The sequence below is a fragment of the Rhineura floridana genome, chromosome 2, assembly GCF_030035675.1.
Source record: "Rhineura floridana isolate rRhiFlo1 chromosome 2, rRhiFlo1.hap2, whole genome shotgun sequence".
In the NCBI taxonomy this organism is placed as follows: Eukaryota; Metazoa; Chordata; class Lepidosauria; order Squamata; family Rhineuridae; genus Rhineura; species Rhineura floridana.
In genome coordinates, this window is record NC_084481.1 from 142,656,981 (window position 1) to 142,669,128 (window position 12,148).

Sequence of the window (12,148 nt, forward strand, 5' to 3'; positions counted from 1 at the left end):
TATAAACAAGTGTAAAGTTATGCATATTGGAGCAAAAAATCTGAATTTCACATATACGCTCATGGGATCTGAACTGGTGGTGACCGACCAGGAGAGAGACCTCAGCGTTATAGTGGACAGCGTGATGAAAATGTCGACCCAGTGTGCGGCAGCTGTGAAAAAGGCAAATTCCATGCTAGGGATAATTAGGAAAGGTATTGAAAATAAAACAGCCAATATCATAATGCCGTTGTATAAATCTATGGTGCGGCCGCAATTGGAATACTGTGTACAGTTCTGGTCGCCTCATCTCAAAAAGGATATTACAGAGTTGGAAAAGGTTCAGAAGAAGGCAACCAGAATGATCAAGGGGATGGAGCGACTCCTTTACGAGGAAAGGTTACAGCATTTGGGGCTTTTTAGTTTAGAGAAAAGGCGGGTCAGAGGAGACATGATAGAAGTGTATAAAATTATGCATGGCATTGAGAAAGTGGATAGAGAAAAGTTCTTCTCCCTCTCTCACAATACTAGAACTTGTGGACATTCAAAGAAGCTGAATGTTGGAAGATTCAGGACAGACAAAAGGAAGTACTTCTTTACTCAGTGCATAGTCAAACTATGGAATTTGCTCCCACAAGATGCAGTAATGGCCACTAGCTTGGATGGCTTTAAAAGAAGATTAGACAAATTAAGAACATAAGAACATAAGAAGAGCCTGCTGGATCAGGCCAGTGGCCTATCTAGTCCAGCATCCTGTTCTCACAGTGGCCAACCAGGTGCCTGGTTGCCAAATTCATGGAGGACAGGGCTATCAATGGCTACTAGCCTTGATGCCTGTGCTCTGCCACCCTAGTCAGAGGCAGCATGCTTCTGAAAACCAGTTGCCGGAAGCCTCAAGAGGGGAGAGTGTTCTTGCACTCGGGTCCTGCTTGTGGGCTTCCCCCAGGCACATGGTTGGCCACTGTGAGAACAGGATGCTGGACTAGATGGGCCACTGGCCTGATCCAGCAGGCTCTTCTTATGTCCTTATATTCTTAACTTTTCAGACTGCTTTTGTCTTAAAGAGTTTGCTGCTATGTGCAAATGATGTTGGTGAAAGACAATGAGACTCCAAGTGCTTTGTTCAGTCCACCTGCTTTGTACAATAAGTCCATACGTGCCCTAAGCTCCAACTGAATACATACAATTATAGCTTTAGCTAAATTACAGTTTATCAAAAGAACACTATTAATTTTAACTTCATTTACTCAAATACATGTATTTCACTCAGGTTGCAGAATTTGAAGCACCCTTTCTTGCTTTTATTATGTGGTTGCTACAACCTAAAACGTAAACATGAGAAGGTGTATGGACTATCAGTGGAGCACTTTAGACAGAGATTGATGGGATGCCAGCAAAACAAGCATATCAGGTTGTAGAAATTGGATTATTTTTTAAAAATTTATTTATTATTTGATTTATATCCCGCCCTTCCTCCAACAAGAGCCCAGGGCGGCAAACAAAAACACTAAAAACACTTTAAAACATTATAAAAACAGACCTTAAAATACATTAAAACAAAACAACGTTAAAAACATTTTTTTTTTAAAAAGGGTTAAAACATATTATTAAAAATAAAAATATTAACAAGCAATTCTAACACAGAAGCAGACTGGGATAGGTCTCAACTTAAAAGGCTTGTTGAAAGAGGAAAGTCTTCAAAAGGTGCTGTAAAGATAGCAGAGATGGCACCTGCCTAATATTCAAGGGGAGGGAATTCCACAGGGTAGGTGCCGCCACACTAAAGGTCCGTTTCCTATATTGTACAGAACGAACCTCCTGATAAGATGGTATCTGCAGGAGGCCCTCACCTGCAGAGTGCAATGATCGACTGGGCATATAAGGAGTAAGGCGGTCTTTCAGATATCCTGGTCCTAAGCTGTATAGGGCTTTGTACACCAAAGCTAGAACCTTGAACTCGGCCTGGTAGCAAATGGGCAGCCAGTGCCATTCTTTCAGCAGCAGCGTGACATGTTGGCGATACCCTGCCCCAGTAAGCAGCCTCACCACCGCATTTTGCACCAGCTGCAGCTTCCAGACCAACCTCAAGGGCAGCCCCACATAGAGTGAATTACAGTAATCCAGCCTGGAGATTACCAGTGTGTGGACAACAGTGGTCAGGCTATCCCAGTCCAGAAACGGCTGCAGCTATCTTACCAGCCAAACCTGGTAAAAGGCACTCCTAGCCACGGAGGTCACCTGGGCCTCTAGTGACAAAGATGGATCCAGGAGCACCCTCCAGATTACGGACCTGCTCTTTCAGAGGGAGTATGACCCCATCCTAAGCAGGCAACTGACCAATTATCCAAACTTGGGTACCACCAACCCACAGTGCCTCCGTGTTGCTAGGATTCAGACTCAGTTTATTGGCCCTCATCCAGCCCACCACCGAGTCCAGGCAGTGGTCCAGGACTTGTACAGCCTCTCCCGATTCAGATGTTACGCAGATATAGAGCTGGGTATCATCAGCACACTGCTGACACCTCGCCCCACATCTCCTGATGTTTTCAAGTGGTGTTAGTATGCAAACCTAGAAAGGGAACTGACAGAAGAGAATGAACAAAAAAGGTGGAAGGCACTTTGAGATGAAAGGCAACTCTTTGACTAGACAGTGAGAGTAGAACTGTAGGCTCTGTATCCCTCACATGGATTCACACAGAGGGGCAACTTCCTTAAATGTCCAAGCTTTCACATATGAGAAAACACCAGAAGATGACCCCACATACATTATCACTAAAAACAGCAGACTTGTACCCCACAAGTGCTTCACCAATAGTGCGCTGGTGAAGCAAGACAACCTTCACCAAGACAGAATGCATGAGAATGCATATGGGAAGTGTGGGGAAGCTTTGGCTTTCCAGAAGTTGCTGAACGACAACTCTCATCATCCCTGACCATTGACCATGCATGTTAGGGCTGATGGGAGCTGTAGTTCAGCAACACCTGGAGGGCCAAAGGTTTCCTATCTCTGGCATATGGGGATAAACCTTTGTTCTCTTTGGAAAGATGTTTGACTGCTCTCTGTCCTAGTGAAAGGTGCTATGGAGCAAAAATAGCTCTAAAACAGAAGAGAAGCAGAGGGCATGCATAAGAACATAAGAGCTTGCTGGATTCATGTCAGTGGCCCATCTAATTCAGCATCCTGTTCTCACAGTGGCCAACCAGATGCCCATGGGAAGTCCACAAGCAGGACCTGAGTGCAAGAGCACTCTCCCCTCCTGCAGTTTCCGGCAACTGGTTTTCAGAAGCATACTGCCTCCGGCCATGGTGGCAGAGCACAGCCATCACAGCTAGTAGCCTTTGATAGCCTTATCCTCAGTGAATTTTTAATCCTCTTTTAACGCCATCCACGTTTGTGCCATCGCTGCCTCTTGTGGCAGTGAATTCTATAGTTTTAACTATGCATTGTGTGAAAAAGTACTTTCTTTTGTCTGTCCTAAATCTTGCAACATTCAGCTTCATTTAACATCCACGAGTTCTAGTGTTATGTGACAGGGAGAAAAACTTTTCTCTATCCACTTTTTCCATGCCATGCATCACTTCTATCATGTCACCCCTGACTCACCTTTTCTCTAAACTAAAAAGCCCCACTGCTGCAACCTTTCCTCATAGGGGACTCACTCCATCCCTTTGATCATTCTGGTAGCCCTGTTCTGAACCTTTTCCAACTCTACAATAATGGAGAATTCTTATATATCCACACATATATTCACAGATATTAGAAGGTATATGTTTTAAAATTACAAGGAATTAAGCAATAGTCCAAAGGCCTTTTTGAGACTACAAAATCCAGTCTCATAGATAGAAAAATTCTCCATCTACAATATTCTTTTTGAGGTGAGGCAATCAGAACTGTACACGGTATTCCAAATGCAGCACCACCATAGATTTATACAAGGGCATGATATCAGCAGTTTTATTTCAAATACCTTTCCTAATGATCCCTAAGCATGGAATTTGCCTTTTTCACAGCTGATGCACACTACGTCAACATCTTCATCGAGCTATCTATTACGACCAGAAAGTCTCGTTCCTGGTCAGTCACCATCAGTTCAGACCGTATGAGCATATATGTGAAATTAAGATTTTTTGCTCCAATATGCATAACTTTACATTTGTATAGATTGAATTTCATTTGCCATTTTACCACCATTCAATCAGTTTCAAGAGGCCCTTTTGGAGCTCTTCACAATCCATTTTTGTTTTAATAACTCTGAACAATTTAGCATCATCAGTAAAGATTTTGCCACCTCATTGCTCACCCCTAACTCTAGGTTGTTTATGAACAAGTGAACAAGCACAGGTTCCAATACCGATCCTTGGGTGACTCCATTTACAACAGCCCTCCATTGGGAGAACTGTCCATTTATTCCCACTCTCTGCTTCCTGCTACTTAACCAATTTCTAATGCACACAAGGACCTCTCCTCTTATTCCATGACTGCTAAGCATACTCAGGAGTCTCTGGTGAGGTACCTTGTCAAACGCTTTTTGAAAGTCTAAGTACACTATGTCCATTGATTCATCTCTGTCTATATGTTTGTTGACACTCTCAAAGAATTCTAATTAGTTAGTGAGACAGAACCTTCCCTTTCAGAAGACATGCTGGCTCTACTTCAGCAAGGCTTGTTATTCTATATACTTGGTTGATTTATCTTTAATAACACTTTTCTGCAGTTTTCCCAGGACAGACATTAAGCTAACCGGCATGTAACTTCTGGGATCCCCCTGGATCCCTTTTTAACAACTGGTGTTACACCGGCCACTTCCCAGTCCTCAGGTATGGAGACTGATCTGAGGGACAAGTTGCATATTTTTGTTAGAAGATCAGTAATTTTGCATTTGAGTTCTTTAAGAACTCTCGGGTGGATGCCATCTGGATCCAGGGATTTGTCAGTTTTTATTTTGTCTAATAAGCACATAACTCCGTATCTCGTCACCACTATTTGACTCAGTTTCTCAGACTCCCTTCCTGCAAATGTTAGTTCAAGTTCAGGGATCTGCCCTATAGCCTCCATTGTAAAGACAGATGCAAAAAATTCATTTAGCTTCTCTGCAATCTCCTTATCCTTCTTCAGTACACTCTCTTATCATCCAAGGGTCCAATCCACTCCTTAGATGGCCACCTGCTTAATGTATTTAGATAATGTTTGTTGGTTTTTATGTTCTTCGTAATGTGCTTCTCAAATTTGCTAGAATTTGTGTTCCTTTTTCTTCTCATTCGGACAAGACTTCCATTTCTGAAGGAAGCCTTCTTGCCTCTAATAGCTTCTTTGACTCTGCTTGTTAATCACACTGGCATCCTCTTGGCCCTAGTAGCTACCTTTACTAATCTGTGGTATATACTCCACACTCCTTCTAATATTGCTTTTAAAGAACTCCCAAGCATTTTGGAGTGATTGACTCTCTGGACTTTGTTTTTACCAATCTCCTCATTTTGTGGAAGTTTTCTCTTTTGAAGTCAAATGTGACCATGTTGGATTTTCTTGGTAATTGGCCATTTATATGTATGTTTAATAGCACTATGGTCACTGTTCCCAAATGGTTCAACATCTTGCATCAGGTCCTGGTCACCACTTAAGATTAAGCCCAGGGTCTCTGTCGCTCTGGTTGGCTCCATGACCAACTGTTCTAGGGCACAGTGATTTAGGGAATCTAGAAATTTTACCTCTTTGTCGTGATTGGAACATATATATAGCCAGTCTATGTCAAGGTAATTGAAGTCATCCATTATTACAACATTGTCTGTTTGGATGCGTCTTCAATTTCATTTCTCATCTCAAGATCTCCCTTAGCATTTTGATCAGAGGGACTATAGAACGTCCCCAATACTAAGTTGCTCTTGGGGTTCAGTATCACCACCCACAATGATTCTGTGGAGGAGTCTGCCTGTTTTGGGGTTTCTTGCTTGCTGCTTTCAATGCCTTCTCTTATCTATAGAACAATACCATCTCCAATACGTCCTCTGTCCTTCTGATACAGATCCATATATCCAGGGATAACCATATTCCATGCACACCTTTTAGAACTCAAAATTCCAAGCCAACACTTATAAAAGAAGGGTTTTTTTAAGTATGAAAAATATGTAATGCTAACATTGCAAAATAAAAGAAAGGCATCTTACCTTGAAGCATCAAAGCTATCATATGATCCAACAGTATAGTGTCTAAACAATTTCTTTGTTCTATCTGCTCGAGTTTCTGTTCAAAATGAAGACAAAATATACTTAATAAGAATATTCTATTTCCAGGAAAATAATCATGTGCTCTCTTCTTTAGTAAATTACCATGAAACATTTGGGGGGAGGGGAAGATCACAGTCAATTATCAGTCCTATTGTCCCAATATTTATGGATATTAAGTTAGGCTGATACAAACATTACATTTCCTTTTTTTTAAAAAATAAAAAATTATACAGAAGTTATATACAAATATAATTTCTATAATTATAAAATTATAAAAATTATAAGAAATTCCAAATTCTACTTTAAAATTGATATTGCATTTGATTAATTCATGTCAGAGAGTTGCCATAACACATGGAGGGGAGTGGTATTGCAAATTATCCCTAAAAGTGCACTGTACCACAACTCACTTCTGTATAGCCTGTACTACAGCCCAGACAAAAGCCCAAAGGTTGGTTTTTAAGACTCCACGGAGCTTGCTGGAAAAGCTCAGGAAAGCTCCCTAACTAGAATGAACTGAAATTTAGATATAAGTATATAAATAGGCACATGGAGTGTGAAAGGAGCTTCAGTGATAGCCAATCACTTACTAATCATCAAAGAAACCAAACAATAGAGAAATCCTATAAATATGTGGAATGAGGAAAGGATTGTTGGGGAAGGGCTGGACTAAATGGACTGGCAATATGCAATTTCACTTTCCTTCAGGATATTTTTGGCTGAACTCCCTAGCTAGTTGGATCATAGATGAGGAATAGGGCATCTTGTGATGAAATGTAATTTTTAGGTAAGAAACTACATAAAAAACCTAATGTTTTTTTTAAAAAAAGTGGTCCAATATTTAGAGATTGGATCAAATGTATATCTGCCTGTCCTAAACCTAAAGTAATAAGAAGCAGACATATGTAACCTCCTCTTATATTATAAAAAGGTACCCAATGTGGTGTCCTTTGTGATGGCTCCAGAACCATTAGCTTTATTGATTTGAGAAAATGTTAATATTAGTGGAGTCTGTCTTGGCAATAAAAATAGGATAAATGCATGCACTGTTGACTTACTAAACACTTATCAATCCTAAAACCTCATTGACAGAACTTAACAACATTACAGCTATACTTGGAAGATTTTCAGAGTATAAACAAGAGGATGAGAAAAGACATGGGACGGTATTCAACTAACACATCCCATCAACAACAGGATTTCCCCCCTCTTCTCCCCTTCCACACCCTCCATAAACCTGCTCCAGAGTAGGGGGAAAGCTTAAAACAGATTTAGGAGGGCATGGTGAAAGGGAAGGGGGCAGAATGTTCTGTTGCATAAGCAGAAATCCTTGAGCTGCTGGAATGTTAGCACTACGTTGGATACAACCCATGGAGGCATAGCTATCAGCAGTGTAATATAACATGTGTGTTTATTGTTTTTGTGTTTTTTATTTATTATTTTAATTGTACATTGTTCATATTGATGTAAAGTAAAGGTGTCCCCGCACTTACAGTGCAAGTCGTTTCCGACTCTTAGGGTGACGTCTTGCGACATTTACAAGGCAGACCGTATATATGGGGTGGGATTGCCAGTTCCTTCCCCGGCCTTTCTTTACCCCCCAGCATATGCCAGGTACTCATTTTACCGACCACGGATGGATGGAAGGCTGAGTGGACCTCGACCCCTTTTACCGGAGATTCGACTTTCTCCTTCTGTTGGAATTGAACTCTGGACGTGAGCAGAGCTTCGGCTGCGTTACTGCCGCTTATCACTCTGCGCCACATTATATTGATGTGGTTTGCTATAAATTGTGCTCCTGATGTTATTACTGATGTTATTGGTTGTTTTGTGGATTTTTAATGAATTGCATGTATGTATATACGTGCATGTGTGTGCATGTTTATTGTATGTGTGTGTGACTGGGAGTGTGACTGTTGATTCTCTTTGATCTCTCAGTGGCTTTCGATACCATCGACCATGGCATCCTTCTGGGGAGACTGGCTGAGTTGGGAGTGGGAGGTACTGCATTGCAGTGGTTCCGCTCCTACTTGGCAGGTCGCCTCCAGAAGGTGGTGCTTGGGGAACATTACTCGGCACCCTGGACTCTCCAGTATGGAGTTCCGCAGGGGTCAGTTCTGTCCCCCATGCTGTTCAACATCTACATGAAACCGTTGGGTTCAGTCATCTGGAGCTTTGTAGTGCGTTGCCATCAGTATGCTGATGACACGCAGCTCTACTTCTCCTTTTCATCTTCTTCAGGTGAGGCTGTCAATGTGCTGAACCGGTGCCTGGCTGCAACAATGGACTGGATGAGGGCTAATAAACTGAGGCTCAATCCAGACAAGACTGAGATGCTGTTAGTGGGTGGTTCTTCTGATCAGATGGTGAATGTCCAACCAGTCCTGGATGGCGTTGCACTCCCCCTGAAGGAGCAGGTCCGTAGCTTGGGGGTTCTCCTAGAACCACCTCTGTCACTTGAGGCTCAGGTAGCCTCGGTGGTACGGAGTGCCTTCTACCAACCTCGGTTGGTGGCCCAGCTGCGCCCCTATCTGGACAGGGATAACCTGGCTTCAGTTGTCCATGCTCTGGTAACCTCCAAGTTAGATTACTGCAATGCGCTCTACGTGGGGCTGCCTTTGAAGACGGTTCGGAAACTGCAGCTTGTGCAAAATGCAGCACCCAGATTGGTAACAGGGACCAGATGGCCCAAACATATAAAAACGATTCTGGTCCGCTTGCATTGGCTGCCTGTATGTTTCCAAGCTCGATTCAAGGTGCTGGTTTTAACCTATAAAGCCTTACATGGCTTGGGATCACAATACCTGATGGAACGCCTCTCCCGATACGAACCAACCAGTACACTACCCTCAACATCTAAGGCCCTCCGTCGGGTGCCTACTCCGAGGGAAGCTGGTAGGCTGGCAACAAGGGAGAGGGCCTTCTCAGTGGTGGCCCCCAAATTATGGAATGAGTTGTTTGACGAGGTGCACCTGGCGCCATCACTGCTATCTTTTCAGCGCCAGGTCAAGACTTTCCTTTCCTCCTAGGCATTTTAGCATGTGTTTTTAAATTGTTTTAAATGTTTAATTTGTGTTTTAAATTGTTTTTAAAAGATGTGTTTTAAATTTGTATATGTGTTTTTAGGTACTGTAAACTGCCCAGAGAGCTTCGGCTATGGGGCGGTATAGAAATACAATAAATAAATAAATAAATAAATATGCGCACACAAAAACCCTATGTGTATGTTCTAAAAAATGCAAGTTGTTTACTTTTGTGCAACAAATGACTAATAAGTTTTATTAATAATGATAAGATACTAATACTAATGCCTAGTAATAATAACAATAATACCTAATGAGTAATCCCATATGACTACTTAAAGCAGAAGTCAGGCCTCTTACCAGTCACACGGTCTAAGTGGAGGACTTACAGAACTCATTTGAGTCCAGGAGCCACCTGAGCTTGGGCATGCAAAAACCCCTTGCTCCCAAGGCTCAGGAGATTTCCTGTCCTGTGGGCCAATAGCAAAGGGACAACCTTAAAATGAGTCTTTGGAGGTGTTTGTAAAGTTAAGTCTGAAGTGGGATTAGCCCATGATGAAAATGGATGAAATTTTTAGGAGCCCTGGGAAAGTGATAGGGCAACATGAAAAGGCACATCATATGTTAGCACATGTGTTAACCATATAAGTGGGGAGAGATCTCTCAGGAGAGGTGAGCTTTTTCCCCTGAAAGTTTCTGAAGAAATACCAAGGTAATTCTGAATTAAGTTCAGTGCATTTTGCCATCACTTATTATAAAGAGTGGAGTCACACAAAACCTACCCTGAAGGTGGGGGGGGGGGAAGCACTGTATTCACTCTGACAAAACCTAAACTCTAAAATTATTGTTTGAGTCTTTAGAGGAGTCAGCTGCTGCAGCAAAGTAGTTTCTAAGGTATGATCTCAGCCTTCTATTAACATACTGAAAGTGGGTGTGAGCAAAGACAACATGTAGTTAGGAGAAAAGCTGCTCAGCTAGCTAACGTGTACAAAGCAAGCACTCCAATGTGTTAATTTCAGCCTTTCTTGGAGTGCATTTGCAGGACACTATAGATTACTAGTGACAGGGGGGAATAAAAGAATATGCCAATACCATATATCCCTCAGGCTCACGGTACAGTTTTGTACTCAACAAATATCTGGAATGAGCAAGCTTCCTAAATGGAAGTACAAGGAGATTCCCTGAAAGGGGGTTGTGGAAACAGGAGAACTCTCTCAGATCGGAAAGCAACTTCTGAAGTGGCATGGTGATTTCTTAAAATAATTTTTATTATGGTTTTTGAAAAGGGACAGAATACAAATAATAATAATAAATATAGGGAACTAAAAAATTATAGCAAAGGCAAGTTAAAAAAATAAAGGTAAGTTAAAGAAAAATTAAATAATGATCACTGCCAATTTTAATTATTCTGTATCTTTTCACATGATCCCAAAGATGCAGCATAGAATTCCAGAGATACTGTTTCATTCATTGAACTCAGATATCAAGTTTCAACAATGTTGTGAATTCCACAAGCTTGCATATCTTGCTGGTGTATTTGGGGCCTCTGCTTCCTGATTTATGTATTTAATATAATCAAACCAAACCAAAGAAGTACAGTAGGGCCCCGCTTATACGGCGGGTTAGGGACCAGGCCCCCACTGTAAAGTGGAAATCGCCATAAAGCGGAACCCATTGACTATAATGGGTCGCGTCACGTGAAAATGACACAAAAGTGCCGCAAAATGCAAGAAAAGCGCAAAATTGGCTTTAAAATGGGGAATTTCCCCTAATTGAAAACCGCCGCATCAGCAGAATGCCGGAAAACGGAATGCCGTAAAGCGTGGCCCTACTATACTGTCTTCTGTGAAAATGAACTTTTTGGGTTAGCTTTTCTGATATAGCCAAAGACCACACTTTTTCATACCAAATCTCCACTGTATCTTTTTCCAAATACTCCCAAGAGCATGTGAAAAGTATGTCCTGCTGCCATTATCAGATACCTAATTCTTTATTCATGTAATCTACATTTTGACCATTCCAGGTATTTAGAATTGCTAAAGTGGGGATTAGTTACACTGTACGGTATATCTTGATGGGTATTTGTTCGAATACCTGACTCCAAAAGGTTGTTGCTTTAGGGCAGTCTAAGCGGTGTGGTGATTTTGATAACAAAAGTGGCTTAAATGGAAAGGATTAATCACCCTCTCATCCAGCAGCAGTATTAGCACAATTTTAAAAAAATTATTTAAAGAGTCAAACATATTTTCATATGAAATAAAACCTGGATTAGAAAAAGCATGAACTCCTGACTTTGCTTCTACATTTTTAGACGATTTTGTTTCTCTTTTGGAAGAGGGAAAGCACATCCTGCTGTCCAATCACAGCTACACTAAAATCCTGGATTTTTTCATTTCCGTTGTCTTCCAGGAATCTGGAGAAATTGGGTCAGAAAGTCCTGAAAACTAGAATTGTCAACCGAGTGGGTTTTTTTTAAAAAAAATCTGCACCAGTCACGTAACTTACAGTACCACAGTCTCTTCTCTCCCCCCCCCATTTTATCCAGTTTGATGTCACATGTTGCCGGGCAGAGCAATTCAAATGCCAGAAGCCAGTGGAGGGGGTGGGGTGGAGGAGGAGCTGGTAAAAACCTCCATGGGATTCTCCTCCTGCTCGGAGCCGCTGGCCTGGCTGAATACTGGCTCCATCGGGAGCCACGCACACAACGGGCCGGGAAGCACCAGCTCTGATAAACAGGCCTCCTGGGAAGTAAGTGTTCACCATAGGCCACAAAACGGCATAATTAAAAGTATTTTACTGCACCGGCCTTTTGGCTGGTGGAGTTTGTGGGGTCATCAGGACCTGGGGGAGGGGTCTGAACATGAGAAGGATCTCATGTAAGCCCCCCCGCGGCTCCTCCTCCACTATGGCCCCAGAATGCCCCA

At 42.0% G+C, this 12,148-nt stretch overlaps 1 protein-coding gene across 10 annotated transcripts in view; it reads right to left on the reverse strand.

The window, feature by feature from the left end:
• The window catches only part of SHANK2 (SH3 and multiple ankyrin repeat domains 2), a 655,745-nt gene that overhangs the window by 259,465 nt on the left and 384,132 nt on the right, over window positions 1-12,148 (reverse strand). For all 10 annotated transcript variants that reach the window (XM_061610714.1, XM_061610713.1, XM_061610715.1 and 7 more), the window contains one exon: window positions 6,142-6,217. In XM_061610714.1, coding sequence (XP_061466698.1) covers window positions 6,142-6,217 — 76 coding nt within the window. The remainder of the gene's footprint in view (window positions 1-6,141; window positions 6,218-12,148) is intronic.